Source organism: Bremia lactucae, linkage group LG2, assembly GCF_004359215.1.
Source record: "Bremia lactucae strain SF5 linkage group LG2, whole genome shotgun sequence".
Lineage (NCBI taxonomy): Eukaryota > Oomycota > Peronosporomycetes > Peronosporales > Peronosporaceae > Bremia > Bremia lactucae.
In genome coordinates this window covers 5,484,384-5,506,658 of record NC_090611.1, presented here as the reverse complement: position 1 = coordinate 5,506,658, position 22,275 = coordinate 5,484,384, and the positions used below count along the sequence as shown (strand labels likewise).

Genomic DNA, 22,275 nt, shown 5'->3' with positions numbered 1-22,275 from the left:
CTTAGAAGTTTAAGCTTCAACGTTAAATCAATGCATCCGGCATATTTTGTACTATTGGTGGCATTGGTCGATAAAAGTAGCTTTGCCACCATCGTAAATTCAGTCGCACCCAGTGCGATCTCGTGTGACCGCGTAGTGCTCGGGTCTCAGTCCGCGGACAAGTGGGCTGTAAGCTGCATCACTGAATCTACAGTTGCTTCCTCGGCGTCTTTCAATCCAGTGTCGGTAAAATCCTTTTACGTAAACAATGAAACATCGGTTCTTGCCTCCTCGTCAAATTTCGAGCTCTCCTCCAGTTTCTCCGAAATTGATAAACTTGTATCGTCCTCAGTTACATCTTTCTCGCTGCTAGCAGCCTCGGGATTCCAGCCTGACACCCCAGTGAGCATAGTCTCTACGGCTTTTGCACAGCTCTCCGCACTTCAACATTTGTAAGCTTTCCTTAAAATCAGTCTTATGTGCTCTTAACGGCTAACAATGCTTCTTGTTTGACGCCTGCAGACATATAGAGGGGATCCCACTTGCCGACAGTGGTATTCACCTGGTGCTACCAGCTTCCATCCAGAAAATGTACGCTATTAATACTATTGCTATAAAATTTGACTTTAAACTCACATTCATACTATGGTTTACAGCTCGATTGTAAATTGTGGACTCAGCACCTTCTCATTTGAGTTTGTCAAAGGCCCTTCAGAATCTGGCATTTCTTACATGTAAGCTTCCATAAGCTCTTATTTGTCATATCAAAAACTGACATGTTTCCTGTATCTTAGCGATTTTCGACAAAACAATTTCGATCAAATTCCACCTTTCGTTTTTGATTTACCAGAAGGGCTGTCTACCATCGATTTACGAAGTAATGCTATTCAAATACCAACTGCAATAAGTGCCCACACGAAGCAACTCAAAGTTTGGCTGAATGATGATATTTTGCGCGTCGATACCGATATGCTGGAAGCGCTAAATTCTTTGACTCAACAAAAGCGAGGCTCGATCGTAGGCACTTCAAAACCTATGGAATCAATGGCAGCCACAACCAAACATCTTGGACCTGCCTTGCCCACCCACGAAGATGAAATCAAAACAATAAAAAAAGAGGATGTCATGAGTGGGGAACCCATCGCCATTATAGTTATCGTCATTCCTGCTATGTTGGCCGTGGGGGTCACACTCGCGTTTGTCTTGTGGAAGCGAAGACGGGCGCTTGTACATAATTCCACTGGAATCCTTAATTTACCATATCCTTTTGGAAAGTCCTTCCGAGAACGCTCAGAGAGTTCAGGTCACTTTACTGCTATCGCGGGTGAACATTCCCAGAGTCAAATGTCTTGTGAAGAAGGCATTCAAGATACTTATCAACGTGACTCTTGTTTCATTATAGCGATGCCAACTAATTCGGAGCAATCTTACAAAACAACATCAAGCATAGTGAGTTCTAGCTATGTCGATTTGGAGTCCCCTCAAGAAAGGCGTCAAACTAAATCAGAAGACAGCATATATGTTTTAACATACGAACGTGGAGACAGCGATCACTCTCTCGAGCTGCTCGGCACTCATAGCTCAGCGAGCATCACGGAGACGCATGCTCGGACCCCTTCCAGAAACGCACTGAGATCAGCGCTGACGTCGCTAATTACGATTGATCCCGACGAAGCTGCTCCATTGCTGACTGTGAATGCGTACGATTACATTCTCGATTCAAATACTCAAGTTGAAGAGTCTGCGTTTGCGTTTTTTGTCGGCTGTCGGCTAAGGAATAGATCGACTGAAGACGCAGCGCCCGGCTCTATTCCACTTCAAAAGCTCTTACTGAAATTTTTCATTGAAGAAGATGCTGATCTTGCAGGCCGTGAGAGTTATGCGTTAAGAATCTTGGAAAATGATAAATTATCTCGGACTTTTGCGCCTAGGCTTTTTGACGATGCCCTTGGGTACGAATTAAAAGTCGGCTGTTCCCAAGACACTGTCAACTTAAGCTGCTGCATTTTGGTGCTGGAAAAAACTGACTGTATTACCCTGCAAGCTCACATGGTTTTATCTCTTGAACCGCAACAGCAGTATATCTCACGTGTCGTGAAAGCACTGCGCGCTCTTCATTCCCGACGCCTCGTTCACGGAGCACTTGATACAGATAGCTTCATTGTTTGTTCAACTGACGGATTTTTGAAGTTATGGGGTCTTGAGTATGCAACAAGGGTAGGACACAAAAATCTTCCCTTGGATATGAATTTACTGAAAAAAAGTCAGGCCGAGTGCATGGGACCCGAGATTGCCACTTTTGCACTTAAAGACACAGAATCCTCTCGTGCCACTCTATCGCTGGATATCTGGAGCCTGGGCGTCATAATTCTGAAGATATATGCTTCGGGGCGCCAATTGGATGAGTTTCAAGACTGTATGTCGCCTCACGATGTCCTTGACCGTCTTTCCACTTGGTATATAAGTGATGACTCATCAAATTGTTGCTTCTTTGAACGCTCCATTGTTCAGTTTGCACCAAACAAGAACATAGGTGACTTGCTGCGTCAATGTTTTCATCGCGTTGCAGCCTCAAGACCTTCTATCGACTTCATTCTAAGCCACACTTTCTTTCAGGCAAAGGAACGTGAGGTTTCGCGAGCAACAACTGTTAGAAGTGCAGTCACTTCCCGAATGCTTTCGGCGACTGTTGATGAAAGTGGCATCTCGTCATTGCGTGAGCCTAAAAGCATGCTGTTACCATCGATGATACTAAAGCGTAAAAACAACATGAAGGACATCGTGTCGAAAAAAAAACAAATTAAAGCTGTAGACGATGTCACACCGGAGCCATTGCCGCCAAGTTTATGGCTCTTTCTACCACCGGTAGAGCTTCAAGTTGACTTAACGAAAGGCAGTAGCTTCTTCTCGATTGAGCAGTGGGTTGTCAAACTGAAGCGTTTGCAGCAACAGCGTGCAGTGGAATTACGTTTCCCGCTCGTTTTCATGTGCGAATCATGTGAGTCTGGCGCTGCGATTCCGTGCAGTGTTGCAACAGTGACCAATGTTGGAGTGAGTGTGTCTTCTTCCTTACTATCCCTTGTGATGCCGCTCGTGAGAGAAACCATGCTTTTCTTGGAAGCACGCGCAATTTTGTCAAATGGTTTGACTGTAGGTGAAGTTAGTGGACTCACAGGCCCACAACAATGGAAAGAGCTGCGAACATTTTACCGTGCATTGGAATGCATGGAGCTTGCCACCGTGAATCCAGTAAATGAAATTGAACTTGCGCCTATGGAACTGCAGCTGAAGTCTCGAGACCCGTCAAAAGCTGAAAAAGTACTTGAAAAGCTGACGGATGAAAATTTCAGCGAGGACAAACGTGAATACGTCCGAAACCTTTTAGATGCTATTGTTGTCAATGAAGACTTTGTTTCTGGTGCTGAACGGAGCAGCTGGGCAGCATTGCGTCGTTGTGACATCTTTTTTAAAAATTCATCAGAATTAAGCCAAACACGTTGGCTTTGTAGCCACCACGCTTTTCACAAAAGATGAATTTTGTAACTGTCATCATTTAATAACTTTGCAGTTAAATAATTATTCATTATGCTGCAAAGTTATCGTCCGCAACTAATCTCAAGATAGAGAAGTCTTTGGATGCGTGCCGCCATGTCAGCATTGCTAAGGCACATGTAACGGTGTCCCGTCATATGTATACAATTTTCTATAAGAGGAATATTAAATATTATTTCCTAAGAGAGGAAATAAAAAAAGAAGCACAAAATCATTATCGTTATAATTGCTTTCTTATTAGTTCCAATATTACCAAATTTGGTAATATATTGACACAATAAGACATCACAGTTTAACCTCTTTTAAATGATATTTTTTCGCAAGCAAAAACGATATCAAGTATAGAAGGATATAAGAAACGTGATGTACCTTTCGAGTTGACAATTATCTCCAGAAAATCAAAACAAGCGTTTAACTGCTCTTCTTCCTTCCGACCCAAAGCACAACATCCCAATCCCCCAACCCAGTATAGTGAAGGTGGGGTTCCTCGACTACTTCACGTACACGACGTGTAGAGGAAGATTCTAAGTTCTTAGCTACTAAAGGTAAATTCTAAGGCTCTAAAAAAGAGAAAGTATCTTTTGACGATTGACGGGGTTGATTTAAGCTTAATCAACCAAGCAATAGAACTGATGTCTTATTGCGTCAATATTACCCAATTTGGTAATATTGGAACTAATAAGTAAACATAAATAACGATAATAATGTTGTACTTCTTTATCTATTTCCTATTATAGGAAATAATGATTATTTTTCCTTTTATAGAAGATAATATTTATGTGACGGGACACCTCGTACTAGTATCAGTAGCCATTTATGTAAAAAAGAAGGTTTCAAAAACATTTTTTTTGTGAATCCATAGCTTCATATTCGTATCGCTTTTTCAAGATGAAACTTATTGTGCTTTAGAAAGGAGTCTTTGGTAGGATAAATTTTGCTTTGCCCAAGCGCAAAGAGCAGCTTGAGTCAAGCGTGGCAACTTATCATGCTTTGGCAGACTTCAAGCTTTTCTTTTTCGTGAGGTTTCGAGAAATAATATTCTCTGTTTATTGAAAAAATATTATTGGCGCCGGATTGCATTTGTTAAGTTTTGGCGGAAATTTTAATTGGTTCGGCGTCGCTTTGTTGACCAATATAAGATTTTCAAGTGAAGGTTTCCGCAAGGTCCGCCCATGAGTAGGCATGCGCCTACTCCTTGAAGTAACTTTTAGCGTGAAGCCCAGCTTTTTGCAATTGCTGCTGCAGCCGAAGTCCAGCTTGCCTTCCATAATTAGAAGATTAGGCTAATTTAAATCTGAAGAGCATCAAAAACATTTGGGTTAGTTTTTGCATGACGCCTTTATATGATCTTTCTTGAACTCAAAGTATGTGACATTTTATTTAAGCGGTCTTAACAAAAATACGACGGGTTTTGTGACAGTAAAGCTGATGTAAATGCTATTGGTGAAGGGAAGGAAGAAGGTGTGATGGTCGAATATGAGGTTGGCTTATTGAAGGCGATGCCTCAGGTAATTTGCAACACCTCGAAGGTCTGTTTCGATCCAATCTGCTTCAATTAATAATTGAAGTCGCACATTCACTTTGTTTACAAAAACATTCCTAATTAACGGCAACTATTACCCTTCTTCTGTTGTAAATATAGACCCGGCAGAAATGCTGTTAGTTGCCAGCAGTTGCTGGCAGAGGCCTTATCTAATCAGCTTCTTACATCTTTTTCAGCTCATAAGCGTTATACAGCTCGAAAATAGAATTGTCAATTCTCTTAGCCTTCGAGGATCCATCATAACTTTGACACGAAAAGCTAAAATTCACACTGCATGTGGGCACAAAATGACCCTCACCATCAAACTTGCTGTAACATCTCTTCTTCACTAACAGTAGCCCCACCAGAGCTTGACACATCGAAAATGGATTTGCGACACGTTGGGCACGTAGAGTTTACTAGCAGCCACTCGTCCACACATTCTTTGTGAAAATGGTGAGAGCAGGGTAACACACGCAGCGACTGGGAAATTTCATAGTCATTGAGACAGATACAGCAGCACGCGTCATCGGGTGGGAACATATTGACCGTATACACCTTGGCCTCTAGCTGGTCGATCATCTATATCACCACGGCGACAACATAAGTACTTGAAAAACATAGAAATATGATCACAATACCTCCTTCGTCGCTCCTTTTCCTCTCATAGGGTCCTGCAACCTACTTAGCAGACGAATGACGCAAGGCAGACAGAAGCATAGGATAGGTAGCAGCGCCAGCAGCAACAAGCAAGGCAAAAAAATCTTGGCATACGCGATAATGATCATCCACAGCGCCAATTGGTATACGACCGACCCATCATCGCAACGAGCACCATCACTAATGACCCACATATTACCAACCAGGAACCAAAATAGACCAGCTAGGTCCAGCCCATATTTGAGTTGGCTCAGCAAAGCCATGTACTTCTCCCTTAACCGTATGGCACTGTTACTTCTTGCACCGTTCAAACAGTACAGTGTCCACTCCACCAGCAGCGTCAGAGTCAAGTGGACGGTATGTAGCAGCACCCACACCTGGATACGATAGCAGAGCGTCTCGCTTTGCCAATAAAGCGCCAAAAGGACGACAGCCATCACAATCTGAGGAAAATTGACCATAGAAATCGCCCACATTATAAGGCGCGAGTTACGAGCATCTCGCGCCTCCTGCACGCTACTGTTAAGCACATTAAGGCGCACGGCATGGGCTTCATCGGGAGCAGCTGGTCCACTTCCCATACCCGCGGTTGCCAGAAGCCGCGCGCGAGATGGCGACGTCAACGATCTGCTTACTGATCCCGAGGACTGCAACGCGGCACGCTCTTCGGTGCTTGGCATCGCGGGAGCTGACGGGTCCGAGGTCTCGGGCATGCAGGTAAGAGTGATAATAATTTCTTTGTCCTAATGATAAGAATTCTGGCCAATCGGTTCAGTTTATATTGCGTATTTCTTGACTATGCCGAGAAAACTGTTGTGGAGTAAATTGTAAAATTTTAACCTGCTATGACTCAATTTCATGTATTTTGGCACTAAGTTAACGTTTTGCGCCAAAATGGCGGCGACATGTTGTCGTGTGCCAATAGCCTCCAAATGCTTGATACACCATATTGGCGTCGTTGTTAGCCGTATGCGACATGTTCAAGGCCTAAGACCTCAAATACAAGACAATCAAGCGGCATGCAACACACAACCGTAGAAGAAATTTACTCTTTGATCCTCAAGCGTCCAGTACAGGTGGATATATGTATTTATATAGCACGCTTGTCTTTATTTCGAATTAAATTCCTATCACAATGCGTAGAAGTTTTCGGATTGACACTCCCACTTTAGCTGCTCTCTCTTCTGCATCAATTCTCACGCGAATTTTTTTTTGCATAAACTTAGACGTATCAAAACTTAAAAATACTAATAGATTTGAAAACATTACCGACCTCCAGTGTCGGGAGTTTATCCAAAGTTATGGTGCATATGGCTACACCATGACAATCCGATATGTTTTCGTCCCCGAGACCGTCCCTAGTCAGATGCCTGACAATTTACTCATTGAAACGGGTGTCCCGTAAAAAAAAATATTATTATTTTCCATCTCCGAGCATTGCTCTTTTGCCTCGATCATATAGAGCTCGGGCTTTAATCGAAGTAGAAACCTGTTACATCTCTGCAACTGGGTGTTCCGTTACTTAAAATATTTTTTCATAAGATTAATAATAAATATTATTTCCGTAAAAGAGGAATGATAAATATTATTTATGCGGGTATAAAATCCCTGATTCCCTAATTAAAATAAGGGAATCGCTATATCCGCACTACAAATTATCTACATGAGAGTAGTGTAATGGGTGTGACTGCCCCTGGGCACATTAGAAATTGCAATGGAGCACACATCGGTTAGAGAATTGTTGTCGTGGTACATTTACGTTATGGGTAAATACCCTTCTATCCTATTTTAAAATAACTAATTACTTTAATCACATTTTTTATGGGTAACACCGCCAGATATAAATCTGGCGGCCGAAATCTATTTTTAAACTAGTTAGGAAAAGGTTTTAGATTTAATAATTAAATCAAGTGCAGTTTCTTCTTTGATCTTAAAGCATTAAGTGCCTTCCTAAGGCTTGCGCAGTGATCTGTAAAGGTAGAAGCCTTTCTAAGGTATATTCTCTTAGGCCCTAGTTGCCACTTGGTTCTACGAACCCCTGAACTTTGAACTAGGATTTATTAAGCTTTAATAGCTTGTACGACTCCCTGAGTTATTAAAACCATTAGTTCTGTAGAATTAAGAGACTCTCTGAGTCTGAAAGTCTTCCTCTGACTTTAGGAGCGAGGTAGTCCCGCTACACCTGGTAGCACTCGAAGTTAATTTACGCCGGAGTCGTTACAAGACTAAACGTACTGAAATCGAAGAGTTTCCCGAGTTCAGAGGCGCAACGAGCAGCTTATGACAATCTCAAAACTTTAATTGGGCTTGAACATGTAGAGTTCTATATATCCTAGGGACAGAGGTCCTGCATGCAAGGCTTATAGCCTTCATGCGATATTAATCCTCCCTGATCGGCCAGGTACAAGATCACTTAGCGGCATCAATGCCAACCCGGTACATCTCTGTACCTGATTCAGAACCGAAGACTTGCCCTCTAGCTGTCAATAAAAGACAATTGAGGGAAAAGGGGAGAAAATCTCTCTTTTTGGATTAAGCAGATGGAGATGTCCATTAAAAAATGCGCCTTGTTGTTAACAGAACGGCAAAAGGTGGCTATGAGCATTTCCAAACTTGGAGGTAGAGCCATGGAGTGAGCACAATCGTGTAGTACGTCCATAAACGACGCTTATCCCTCATGGGATTTGCTGAAACAGCAAATGACAAGCAGGTTTGCACTGCTTGATCAGGCTTTCCGCATGCGATCACGGCTCATAGCGACTCGACAGGGTAAACGAAACCTAGAAAGCTATGTCCAGGAGTTAAGAACTCTTTATTGCATCTATGCATCAAGCAATTGTCGTAACAATCCTTTTGGGGAGGTTCTGTATGGAGACGTCGCCCAAACGGAAGTATTTCGATCTCATCCTGCTACTTTCGAAGAGGCAATTGCCATAGCGCTACGCGCTGAGTTCGACTTTAAGTCTGCTCGTGTTAGCAAGCCTGTTTACCGTACAAGCTCTTCGAGCACATGGGTACCGTCTAATAGACCGGAACCCATGGATCTAAGCCTCATTGAGGAAGGGGAAGAGGCTTTCAAGCTCTGAACAGCATAAGAACTTCCGTAGATGTTATATGTGCGAAAGGACGAAACATTTATTTCCAGCCTGTCTCCTACGAAATGCGTGTAAAGGTCGAAAGGTCACCAATTCCGACCTATACCAAAAATCTGGTACGGTGCGGGAAAAGTTGATGCCCAGTAGGTGCGGGGTGCCCTACTGGGGGAGACCTTGGCTCTGCTGGATCTCTAGGAGGTGAGAGTAAAAATGACCTAGCCCTAATTAGCTCGGTGCGTAATGGCACGGGGCGTGAGTACAAGCCTTCTCGCGACGCGATTTAGTGTTTTAAGACTTGTAAGGGACACGATGGCTGATAGCCAAGACAAACAAAAAGAACAAGCAGATGCCGAAATCAAAGCTGTATTAATTCTTAAATGCTCTGAGACCAAGATTTATTAAACGCTAAAAATCTACCCACTAACTTGATTTTCGCGGTCTTCAAGACCAAATTACGCCCGCGCTTTATTGGACGATTTACGGTCTTGGCCAAAAAAGGTAGCTTACACACTAAACCTTCTAGCAAGCTGCGTACACACTCAGTCTTCTACGTTGGCTTTCTTAAGCCAATTCGGGACCCTTCCCACGTGGAATTAAAGTCGCTTGCGCCGAGACAGGCGGTCGTGCCGCAGATTGCTGCATCTTCACCAGGATGTCCAGCTGGCTCCAGCAGCGAAAGACGGTTATGAACCGCCTCAAAGGAGATATCAACCCGAGCAAGGACCTCACGAAGAAGTTGCACATCGATCTTTAGAGCATTAAATGCTTTCGCCGAGATTTCGGCCCCCTCCTGCGCTGCTTGATGCGCGGGAAAGCTTTCATTTTCTCGTGGAGAAACTTTTAAAGCGACGTCGTCGTAAGGGCCAATGCCAGTATCTGGTGAAGTGGCTAGGGTACCCATCTTCTAAAATTCTTAGGAGTTTGAAGTACTTCTTCGGCAAGATTTCCAGTACGCCGTTACCTTTTCAAGTGCCGAGCTCAGGGTCAATTCACGTCAAACGACGCGTGCCACCACTAGACGTGGATTAGGTGGATCTAAAGCCTCAGTGCGGCTTCGATCCATGGTTGTACGTTTAACCGAAGCAATAAATTTCGGCTAGACCTTTCTTCGTTTTGTGGCATAAATGCCGAACGTAACTGGCTTTTGGCCTAAAGCTTGGCGAAATCGAAGCGACGATTCCGTTCTAAACGAACATCAGTCACATCCGCTGACTCAGATATTCCAAATATTACGGAGGCGGCGGGCCCGGTAGACCCAGTTCTGAAATGAGACTTCGTTTTCATTCCTTTTTCGTTTGGAAACAAAACAATCGGAATTTCCCTCATGGAGGTCACCGAAGCCTCACGGGCTTGATCACGTAAACTCGTCTGATACTGACCTCGCATCATTACTTTCGGCGTAAGAAATCGTTCATGAAGAGCGTCGCCAGCAGCGATCTTCTCCGGTGTTCTCGCCGTGTTACGGGAGGTCTAGGTGGCCAAGCTGTGAACCACGATCTCTTTGAGACGCTCCTCCGCACTAAGCGGAGTGAATCTATATTCACTATGAGTTTTAGTTCTCGCTATCTCGGCAGATCGACGACGAGCTTATTCTTCTATGAGGATTGCCTGCTCTTGGCCTTCATCGAGCGGATTCGTAATGATGTTGGACTCAGGGTCCTGTGTCCTGCTCAATGCAGTTAAGACATCAGCGGCATCACGTTCTGGGAACAGATTCAGGGCCCGCCGACGTTCATCCGGAGGAGAAGGCGTGTAAGAGCGACGCTCTTTCTCTTTTTCTCTGATGGAAAGTGACTTTCAAAGTCCACCATTCCCTCATCGTCGAGGAAGGTGCTAAGAGTCTATGACTCACGCTTGAACGTCATGGGACAAAGGAATTAAAAACACAACCGAATGGTCAGCTGTTTCGTTCCAACCTCAAAGAGGAAATGAAGCGAATGTTGTCACTCGGTGTCAACAGTCTGATGGGGAGGGTGAGGGGCACACATCGATTGGAGAACCGTTGTTGTAGCACATTTACTTTATGGATAAAATACCCTGTTATCCTATTCTAAAATAAATAATTACTTGAATCCCATTTATTATAGGTACACAATGTGGTCGCCGCCAGATATAAATCTGGCGGCCGAAATTCATTTTTAAATTGGCTAGGGAAAAGGCTTTAGACTAAATAATTAAATAAAGTGCAGTTCCTCCTTTGATCTCAAAGCGCTAAGCGCCTTCCCAAGGCTTGCGCAGTGATCTGTGAGATACAGAAGCCTTTTTAAGGTATACACTCTTGGGCACTAGTTGTCACTTCGTTTGACGAACCCCTGAATACTTTGAACTAGGAATTTTTAAGCTTTAATAGCTTGTTCGACCCCCTGAGTTGTTAAAACTATAAGTTCTGTAGAACTAAGAGAATCTCTGAGTCTAAAGTCTTCCTCTGACTTTAGGAGCGAGGTAGCTCCGCAACCGAGACCGTATTTTCGTTGGCGATGTTGAATGTACGGTTTTTAACACGCGCAAAAAATCAAGAGCGCCTGCGATTGATTGGCAAGTCATTGTCAGAGCGAAAAAAAGAGCAGCAAACCGAGCAGCGAGGGAGAAGTTGAGCTGAAAATAAGCGATAAAAACCTGCATGTTAGTTAGTATTTGGAGGTCAAGCTAAGGAATTTGTTTTTACTTTACTTTACAAACTTTTGCGGAAGTGCTTCAAATAGGCGATTCTAAGTGCTGATTTTGATACACACCATGAGCCACAATTTCCTTATGTTTCAGTTTTTGTCGGCTTTCGCTCGTAATTTCTTTGTTGAAAAAGCATCTTGCTATTTAACATAAAGTACGTTTATATTGCGAAGTTTTTGCAGACCTTTCAAGCTTCTGTAGCTGGGAAGGCGTGCATAAAGGTTTCGTAATACATATTCCAGTTATTAACAAGTTCACGCTACTCTCATAAAAATAGCGGTAGATAAAAAAGGGATGTGGCTATATCGGTTCCCAAATTTAATTTTGCTGGGGGTGTGCCAAAGTCCTAAAGGGATCTCTAAAGTGATAATTGTCACTTTTGCGATATAGCGGAATATAAAACGGTTCATTTTTAATCTGTAGTCTTTATCTAACTAAAACAAACAGACGAAAGGGGGTGTGGCTATACCAAAGGGGTGTGTGCCTATACCGGTTCTTCAAAATTATTATCCTTATTAATTTTGACTTAAGAGATCCAATATCACCAAACTTGGTAATATTGACGCAATAAGACATTAGTTTTATTAATTGGTTGATTAAAGTTTTGAATAAGGCCCGCCATTCGCTACAAGACACGATTAGGCGGTGCGCAAGGAGGCGCATTGCATAGTTAGCTAATAATGAATTGCCAGTAGATAGAAGATCGTTATGAAAAACCTAAATTTATTAATATAGTTCTACTTTTTCACTATACTAATGTCTTAGTATTGACTCTGAGTAGGTAAGACCTCTTACGTAATTAGAACCTTCCTCTGCACGTCGTGTACGTGAAGTATTCGAGGCGTCCCGCCTTTTTGTAATCACTAGTACTACTGTCAGTACTCGCAAAAGGTGCCCCGTTGCAGCTGGTAGCACTTCGTAGTCGGTTCAACGGCTCACGCACGTTCCATCCAACATGGTCATGTTGGATGATGAAGTAGGAAGCTTTTAAGCCCCTCTAGAAGGCTTCCACGCAACGCGTGAAATATTTTCTCATTTTAGCAACGTTGAATGAATAGCGGCTCAACATGTGAGTTCGGCGGTGGCATTCCAGCTGTTAGCGCCATGTTATTCACTCTACAACAAAAAGGACAACATAAGGCTTTAACCGAGTTCATTCGACGGGGCCAAAAAAACTTGCTTCATTAGCAAGGCTCTTAACACGCAGAGGTGTTGATAGTTGAGGGTGCTCAAAAGTTAAAATTATTAAGACAGCAGCATTACATGCTGTAGCAGGCCGACGCTTCGACACGAAAGCTTAAAGATAAAAATCTTATAGCTTAAGGCAGTCGAAGGTGACTCCCTTTCAAGTTTGTTCGACGAATAAGACGACGCAATTAGAGCTCGCCGCATCAATGATGATGCGACGAAAGTGAAATTTGACATGTCCTACTTGTGCCAAATCTTGGGGTTAACAGCTCAAGCTTCAAGACTCATTTGTCTTTAGGTCGTATGAGGTCGTTCAGACCCGGCTCAGGCAAATTTTTGAGCCACCACGTGCCAGTTTCATGGCTCGAGCAGAGATCCTGGATTTGAAGCAGAACAAGCGTGTCACGCTTGTGCCAAGCATTTACGATACCTCGTAAGTCGTATGTGTCGTGAGGCATCCGATAGATGACCTAACACAGATAACTCCGCTTGTTAAAAATATTTCAGACGGTCCTGTCAAGACCCTCCTGTTCCAGCTCGAACAAGAGTCGCTTGATCAACCTATCTCTATTGCGGAACAGAAGGTCTTTAGCCTTAAAAGCTTTCGTCCATTCTGGTGCTTATCGTCCAAACGGACGACAAAAATGGGAGTCGATCGAAGCCAAATCGCAGATTCAAATTCATTGAGCGCGATATACCTCTAACGAAATGACAGTGCACCTAGCAACAAGTGCATCTGTTACAGTATGTAACAGTAAGAAACGTTGTTAGTATATAATGCACGTTATAGGGTAAAAATTACGATAATGATTTCATCGTACTCGATTTGAATAACAAATTTGATGTCATCCTTGGACTACCATGGCTCAGAAAGTACGATCCATGCATAAGCTGGCAGCACCAAGCCGTGACTCTCTTTCATCAGATGGTCATCTGATGAGCGTTTTGGAGCGACCACGAGTGTGTGGATGTCCTACGAGTGAGTGCGATGACCTCACTTGTGATTTGACCGTTTACACGACTGCACAATACCTCAGTGACAACCCATCACACTATAAAGTTAGATCCCGATGGCTGTTCTACCACTCGAATAATTTAAGTGATAAAACCAAGAATGCTTGCTTCGGAAGCAACATCTAAAAAAATCGAAATGTCTGTCTATAAGTGACAGTGCGAAAGTCCTAGATCGACTGGAGAGTCGATCGTAGAGGATCTTACTATAGTTGCGCAACCACAGTTCGAGGCAAAACTTGATGGTATAAGCCTCCAATAATCTGCGGGAATAAGAATCCCAGAAATCTGTGGTCAAAGGATTTCAGGTACATTGGAAAAAAAGTTTTGAATAGGAAACTGAGACATTCAATGGCTTAGTAAACAATGGATCAAGTGTTGGCGCTTATGCACTTGATCTGATAGCGCCTCCGAAGTTAACTTCGAAGATAACTCAATTGTCAACGCTAGAACCGAAACGGTTCTACGTGGTTTGCAAAGTCAAGTAGATCTGCGTACATGTCACAGCTGACAAGTACGTGGTCGATACTTGATCGACAGTAGTGTTTTCTAAGAACGAGCAGATTCTTACTAGCTCATCGATGGATGAAAGTGTCCTCGATGAGAACACTCGGATTGAACATTTTACGTGCATCGTGGGTAAATACGGTGTACGCCCTGATCCGGAAAAGATCAAGGCGATCACCGACTGGCCTGTGCCAGTCGATGTGAAGAGACTTCGAAAGTTCCTCGGGTTATTGTTGTACCTGCGCAAGTACACATGCGATTTTGCCGAAATGACAGTACATCTTTTTTGTTGTTGAAGAAAAGGTAAAGTGGTCATGGAACGCTGATTGTCAGCGTTCCTTTGAGGGTATCAAGCGAAGCTTGCAAGGCAAACCATCTAATGTGATCTGTGACGCCAGCGATTTTGCAGTCGGCTGTGCGCTTATATAATACGACACAGACGGTGCAGAGCGCGTCGTCTGTTATAAATCGCGTCAGCTTCAACCAGCTGAACGCAACTATTCTGTGCATGACAAGAAAATCCTTGCCACGAAATATGCATTGGATCAGTATAGGGTCTCTTAGGAAATAGACCGTTCATTGGTTACACGGACAATGCATATTTACGCACGGCCTTAAACAGTCCACACCTCTCGCATAGAATGGCGAGGTGGTTGTCTTTCTTCGCGAAGTATACATTCTTGGTGAATTGAAGCCAGGACGACTTAATGTCGTCGCAGATGCCCTTTCGAGCCGGCCCGGTTTCGCGCCGGCCACGCAAATCAACATTGAGCATGATCCCACTATTGCAACAAAAGTGTTCTATCGTCAACATTACTTGACGACGATGAAAGAGCCTATTAAAAAGATATATAAGGCTCTATAAGGTTTGATAAGTCACCTTCGAAATCCATCACGACAACCCTTAAAAGAATTGTCGAAATTGTATCGATCTCAGCAGATCGGTACAAACGCGCAGTTGCTTACTGTATAACACAGCCAATGCTGGTAACACATCTCGTGCCGTCACCCCCACCCATTATGATTTTCACTTACACATCATATATAAGTGCCATGGTTCAACAATAAGTGGTCATTGTGGACGTGAAAAGACCTATTTCACGATAAATCGCAGACTTCTACTGGCCACACTAGTATGAGTTGTTCTGCAAGTACATACGTGCTTGCGAAGTTTGTCAACGGGTGAAGCCCTGTGCTTCATCCCGTGCTACGTTACAACCTCTGCCTGTTTCGGCAGAGTGTTGGCAGTCCGTATCTATGGACTTCGTCTCGAACTTTCTGGAGACGGTCGCAAGAATATTGATATTCTTGTGTTTAGTGCTACCTTACCTAAGCGATTAGTCACTAATGTGGGTAGCAGTAAACTACTACCCAAGTTCATTGGTCATTTCCGTGTACTGCATCGCAGAGGCAATGCGTACACAATATAATTGCCACGTAGGATGCGAACGCGTCCTACGTTTTATGTTGGTCGGCTCCGCCCGTACCATCAGTACGCGGCTTCTTCCGATGACGGATTTGACCACCCTTTTCAAGAATCCCCGAAAGATTCTTGTGATCGCGAACCAGGTTCTCATATTGAACCTGAAGTTTCTCATGCCGGCTCCGAATATCCTCGAAACCACGATGAGCTGACGACAGCTCATCGCGAACAGCATGATAGGCACTAATGGGAGACTGACATCTTCGCAGTGTGCTCCAGTCGCACTAAAGACAAAAATAAATCGAGTCAGCAGCTGAGTTCCTGCTGGCTCGTAAGCAGTGGTACTTTCGCGAAAGATTCCATCGCTGATGCGGTGGACCGACAGAACGGAACTCTGACAAAAATAGAAGAGCAAACATTCTTTTATTTTAATGTTAACGAGTTAGTCCTACAGTCTACGTAAACCTACCAAAATATGTAGTGACGAACGTGGGCAGTTATAGATTACTGCCCAAGTATATCGGCCCGTTTCGTGTACTGACTGCACAGTCAAGACAATGCGTACACAATCGAGCTGCCTCGTAGGATGCGTAGGCATCCTACGAGGCATTAATTAATACGAGGCTTCTTCCGATCCGGATCGCCCCGGCACGGTCTAAGGCATCCGCCAAGGCCTAGCCAAAGCATGATAGCCTCGAAAAAAAGTCTGAATCTCATGACCCAGACGATCCACTATATCCTTCAAGGATGAAATCTCCTGACGAGCCATCTCCAGCTATGGAGGGACTGATGTGTCCATTCGTGCGCCAGTTGATCAAACGCAAATGCTCACGGTGTTGCAACTAATCACGAGAAACACCGTCGACCGCCATCGCGAGTTAGCGACGAAAAAAACAGATCGTTTGTGATCAACGTCTTCATCTAATAATGGGAGGACGTGATACAAGTGACGGTGATGATCAGGTTCGGCAAATGAGGGGAACCCGATTTCTCCTTCTCCTTCGCATTTTCTGACGGATATGAGTAGTGAGAAGCGTTATCTAGTTAAACGCTTTTTGAACCATTGTGATGTGAAGGGTATTCAAACGAGTTATCTCGTTTGTTGGCGAGGGTATCCACCCTCGCATGATAGTGAGAACCTCGTCCCAACTAATGATGGAAATCCCGGGGTTCCTTCGACAGTACGATGAAATCCATTCTCTTCCACAGAGGTTCCACCAGAGAACGAGCGGTTCCCGCGCTTGTAAAAAAATTAAAGATTTTAAATCCCTTCGCGCATCTTACAATAGATGCGCGTCCTCCAATGAGGGTTCTTAAGGGAGTTTGCCTCCCTTAAAGCAGCAGGGAAATGGGTCCTCGACACGAGAGGAAAGGTAACCCTGACTTTTTAAATAAACGGTGCAGCTTGTAGCGCGCACCGACTACGGTCCGTCTTCGAACCGGTCACCGAAAGCATCCAGTTTGTCAAGCCAGGCCTCGCGACCTAGGCTTTGAACATTCCGTACAAATACTTCCCAAGCTTGGTACAAAGGAGTGACATTCTTTGCACGGCTTGTTAAGCCTGGATGAGTCTAATAACGGAAATTTGTAGCGGTCGTTGGACATACCAGACCAACGAGTTATGTTGCCCGAAGAGGGCAACCCGGGTTATTTTTCGGGAGCGAACCGCAAAGCATTGCAGTCTCTCTCCCGTTGGTTTATTGTAACGCTCACACTAACATTACTTTCGGAGTGATCTTTAGGATCACTCCGTCCCTTGTGATACATACTAGCACCACCAGTAGTAGGCTTACCGAAGTGATCTTCACGACCACTTCGTTCCTGGTGATGCATTCTGACATCACCAGAATTATCACCGTCCACGGAGTCATCATAAGACGACTCCGTACCGAAAGGGTCTGACGAGAAGTCAAACAACTTCGTCATCACCTCTTTGGTTGCCGCCCCGGGTGATTCGGAGGTCTTAACAATTGCCACCAAGTCAGGCGATGACGTCAACTCGTACCAGCCCCCTATAACTGGAGTATGATGTGATGAACTCCCCACAGTATACCTGCTGACTACACTGAGCCGTGCAGCTCCCAGCTTTGCGGCTTCACAGGCTACGCGCACGGGTTTCGATACAATAGAGGGTTGGACATGAATAAAATCAACAAGTGCTAATTTAAAGAGAAAAAAAAAACAATAGTACTCTCTGTCATTCTACATCAGCCACTATAGTGACTGTTTTTTTAAGGATGATGTAACGGGGTGTCGTGATGCATATATAATATTTCTTATAAGAAGAAATAAAATAAAGAAGTACAAAACTAGTATCACTAACTAATTATACTTGATATACTTTTAGGGGACCGGTATAGACCCCCCCCCTCTTTGTTACAGCCACACACCCTCCCCGTCTGTATTGAATAAAGACGTCATATAAAATATTTTCATTGTATGGTCATTCCACTGCATCCAAAAATCATCCGTAATTCCCTTACAATCGTCTATAGACCCCCCCCCTCCAAATGCATCTGGGAACCGATATAGGCAAACTGTAACGGGGTGTATCGTTACATGAAATTAACACTAAAAGTTGTTAATTAATATATATATCTAAAAGGTAGATAATATTTGGAGAACATTACTTTATATAGTAATGCTCGGAAATTTTTGCCATAAATAGGTATTAGCCGTTATATATATTCCCGCAGACTAATCAGCTGTAAACGTAAACAATAAGAGATAGATAGAATAGATTTCAATTGCATGTTTAGTACTAGTTTATAACTAAGTTGGCATTAACAGATAGAAAGAAGAAGAAACTTAATTATATTAATAAAGTTTTTATTTAACCCTCTTTGAGGTAGTTGTCTTAAAGAGTAGTCTTCCTCTGCACGTACTAGTGTACGTGAAGTGACGTAAGGCACCACTCGCAACAGAACAGTGCGAATTGGACTTGTACTGAAGCAGTACAAGTCGTAGTGCCCCGTCACACCTGGTAGCACTTGTAGACCGTCCAAGGACCAAATCTCCTTCATCTAACATGGATATGTCAGATGATAGTGGGAATACTCATCACGTTTCGCGTGTTAGCTACTCCTTTCTAGGTGACATAGAAAGGAGTGCGGTCGTACGAATGGGTTCGACCGTAGGTAGCGATGCCATCTTGGCCATGCTGTCCGGTTTGGACAGAAATGCTCTCCATTCAGCCATCGCCAAGTTCATATAACATGAACTTGACGAGGCGAAGAAGAAGGTAGCCTTGCTTTAATCAGCAAGGCTTTTAACAGGCAGAACTGTTGAGGTTACAACAGGTACAGACCTCTGTACCTGGAATGACGCATACGCGTCGTCCCGAAACTCTAAAGATTGATACATCTAAGTATAGAGGAGTCGAAGAAGACTCCCTCTTAAGGTGATTTGTCGAGTTGGACGATGCCATAAGGGCGTCACATTATCGACGAGCAAATGCAAGTCGCATTCGCTCAATCAAATATGGCAGGTCGTGCCAAAACTTGGGCATTGGGCCTTAAGTTGCGCGACCCATATGTCTTTCGGTCGCTAGAGGCTTTTAAGGCCGGCTCAAACAGACGTTTGAACCGCATAGGGCTAAGTTTAGAGCTCGATCAGAGCTTCTGAATCTCAAGCAAGGCAAGCGTGATGTTCACGCATATGCCCAGCACATACATCTCTTAGCGAGTTGTATTACAAATAACCCAGTCCGTGAACACACGTTGATTACGGTGTTCATGCAAGGTCTTACGGATGGTCCCGTAAAGACCCACCTGTTCTGCTTGGAACTGGATACGCTTGAAGAAGCAATATCCGTTGCGGAACAGGAGGACTTTAGCTTGAGACAGGCTCAAGCTAGTTCGTCATCGTATCGTGGTCCACGGATACCACGGAACAGGTTTGAATTTTTATACAACATGAAAAAATTCCTCGTCCAAGACGACACGAGCTAGGAGGTCCAGATCCCATGGACCTCTCTTACGTCGAAAGCGAGAGACCTCGCTTTTCGAGCAATAAGCGATTGCAGAAATGCAATCGCTGCCAAAAATTAGGGCACTACACTCATGAGTGTAGTGTCCCACGCCCAGTATCGAGGAGTACTGAATGTACTTATGGACCAAATGCCAAAAAGGGCAACAGTCGCGGGTCCGACGTTGTTGCGAAATCGCAACAACGAGGCTGACCACCAAAAAACGGTCGGGGTCAGTAGGGGGCGCAACGCCCTACTGATCCTGCCACATAGAATTTTCAAATATCTTGACGAAAGTTGCTCCAGATACACAATCATTATGTGTCTCGGCACCAAACCATTTGTCACTTAGAGCCCTAGTGGACTGCGGAGCGTCGAATAACTTTATTTGTCGCCAGTCACTAGAGGGTTGTAGGCTCAAATATGTTGAGCGCGACATCCGTTTAACGAGGATGACGGTGCGTCTAGCGACAGGCGCAACGATAACAGTAATGAAACGCGTAGTGAAATTTCACCACACGTTAAAAGATTTACAGTACGATGATGATTTCATCGTACTGGATTTGGATGACAAATTTGACGTCATCCTAGGTTTACCTTGGCTCAGAAAATATGAGCCAAGGATCAGCTGGCAGCATCGATCCGTAAAGATGCCTGCCACTTGTTCATCAGATGACCAACTGATGAACGTCTTGGAGCGTCCACAAGCGTGTTGATGTACTACGAGTGAGTGCGATGGCCTCGCTTGTGGCACGGTGGTTAGTACGACTACGAAAGATCACAGTGTGATTACGAATCAAACTATGGGGGTCAGCTGGCGGCGGCTGTGCAAATGGACAGGTAGCGCCGAAGGTCCACCATTCGAATAAGTTGAGTGGATTGAGACATGATAGTACGCCTAGCGGGCACGATTTCAGGAATCCACCGGTTGTCCAAAATGGAGTACACGATGATCCTAAGTCGAGTTGAGAGTCGACCGTAGAGGACCCGACTGTGATAGCGCAATTACAGTCGGAAGACGTTGAGGGAATAAGTCCCCACGTACTTGAGGAGAAATCTCCTCAAATAGTTAATGCTGAACTGACTAGACTTCACCATCCCGAGGGATCGATCCCACGGCAGCCTGTGGATAAATCACAGGAAGAAACCGAGACATTGAATGTCTTGGTTAATGACGGATCAAGAGTAGGCGCTTATACTCGTGATCTGTATGCGCCTCCGAAGTTAATTTCGGAGACAACTCAACTACCAATTCTAGAACCTAAACGGTTCTTGAGAGATCTGCATAGTGGTAGAATCAATTCGATCTGCGTACTCGTCACAGAAGACGAATACGTAACCGATATTCGGTCAGCGGTAATTTTTGCAGAGAATGAACAAGTTCTCAGCAGCTCATCGATGGCCGAAAGTGTATTCGATGAGAAGACTCAGATTGAGAGATATACTACTCAATCCTGGGAGTCACTTAAGACAAACATTTTATATAAGGAATTGATTGAATTCAGGGATGTATTCCCTGAAGCCATTCCATGCGAGTTGCCTAAGGATAAAGGCACTCGACATTAGACCGAGCTCAAACCGGGCTCGAAGTATTGTGTCATGAAGCAGTGGCCACTGCCCCGTGAACAAGTACGTGGGATCGATATATTCTTTATCGATCGATTGAAAGTGGGCCAGGCCATGTAAGGGAGTCAACCTCCCCACATAGCTCTCCGACCTTCTGTTTGCAAAAGGCCACAGGAGGGTGGCGGATAGTGCACGCATTCAATAAACTGAATGCTGCAACGGTGTCGGCTTAAGCGCCGATACCTAGAAAAGACGTAAGCATAGATGGAATGTCTAAGATAACCATCTTTTCGTCTATGGATCTGATGGATGGATTCTATCAGATCCTATGCGTGAACGGGACATCCCGTACACAGCAGTGAGCACTCCTAGTGGGATGCTCTGGGAATGGCTACTAATACTACAGGGAATTATTAACGCCCTGCAACATTTAACAGATGCGTAACAAATCTGTTGAGACTGGTGCGAGAATTCGCTCCGATATTTTCCGACGATTTATTCGTCCACAGCCGGGTTATGGGCGGAACGACGGACTGGAAGTTGATAAAACTCACGTAAGTCAGGTTCTTACAGTTATGCGAAAGCATAAGTTGTATGCAAATCTCAAGAAGTGTATATTCGCCGCAAGCGAAATACCACTTCTTGGGTGCATCGTCGGTAAACGTGGCGTGCGCCCTGATCCCGAAACGATCAAGGCAATTACCGATTGGCCAGTTCCAATTGATGACAAGGGACTTAGAAAGTTCTTTGGTTTGGCGGCGTACTTGCACAAGTACTCTCGCAATTATGCAGAGATGACAGTACATCTCTCTCGTCTCTTGAAAAAAGACGAGAAATGGTTATGGAACGCTGATTGTCAGCGTTCATTTGAAGGAATCAAGCAAAGCTTGATGCAATCGCCCATATTGGCGATTGCGGATCAAGACAGACCATTCCATGTGGTCTGTGACGCCAGCGATTTCGCAATCGGCTGTGCGTTAATGCAATACGATACAGATGGCGCGGAGCGCGTCGTCTGTTACCAATCGCGTCAGCTGCAACCAGCTGAACGCAATTATCCAGTGCATGACAAGGAACTCCTTGCCATGAAATATTCATTGGCTAAATTTAGGGTCTACCTCCTAGGAGATAGACCGTT

General features: G+C 44.2%; 2 protein-coding genes across 2 annotated transcripts; one reads left to right on the top strand and one right to left on the bottom strand.

The window, feature by feature from the left end:
- Window positions 1–30: 30 nt before the first annotated feature.
- Window positions 31–3,513, top strand: CCR75_002673 (uncharacterized protein; the record flags this gene model as incomplete). Its single annotated transcript, XM_067960770.1, has 3 exons — window positions 31–431; window positions 502–570; window positions 774–3,513. 3 exons carry the CDS (start codon window positions 31–33, stop codon window positions 3,511–3,513), a joined length of 3,210 nt encoding a protein of 1,069 aa, XP_067821384.1.
- Window positions 3,514–5,374: 1,861 nt separating this feature from the next.
- CCR75_002674 (uncharacterized protein) lies at window positions 5,375–6,426 on the bottom strand (the record flags this gene model as incomplete). Its single annotated transcript, XM_067960771.1, has 2 exons — window positions 5,375–5,635; window positions 5,695–6,426. The coding sequence occupies 2 exons, from the start codon at window positions 6,424–6,426 to the stop codon at window positions 5,375–5,377; spliced, it is 993 nt and encodes a 330-aa protein (XP_067821389.1).
- Window positions 6,427–22,275: the final 15,849 nt, after the last annotated feature.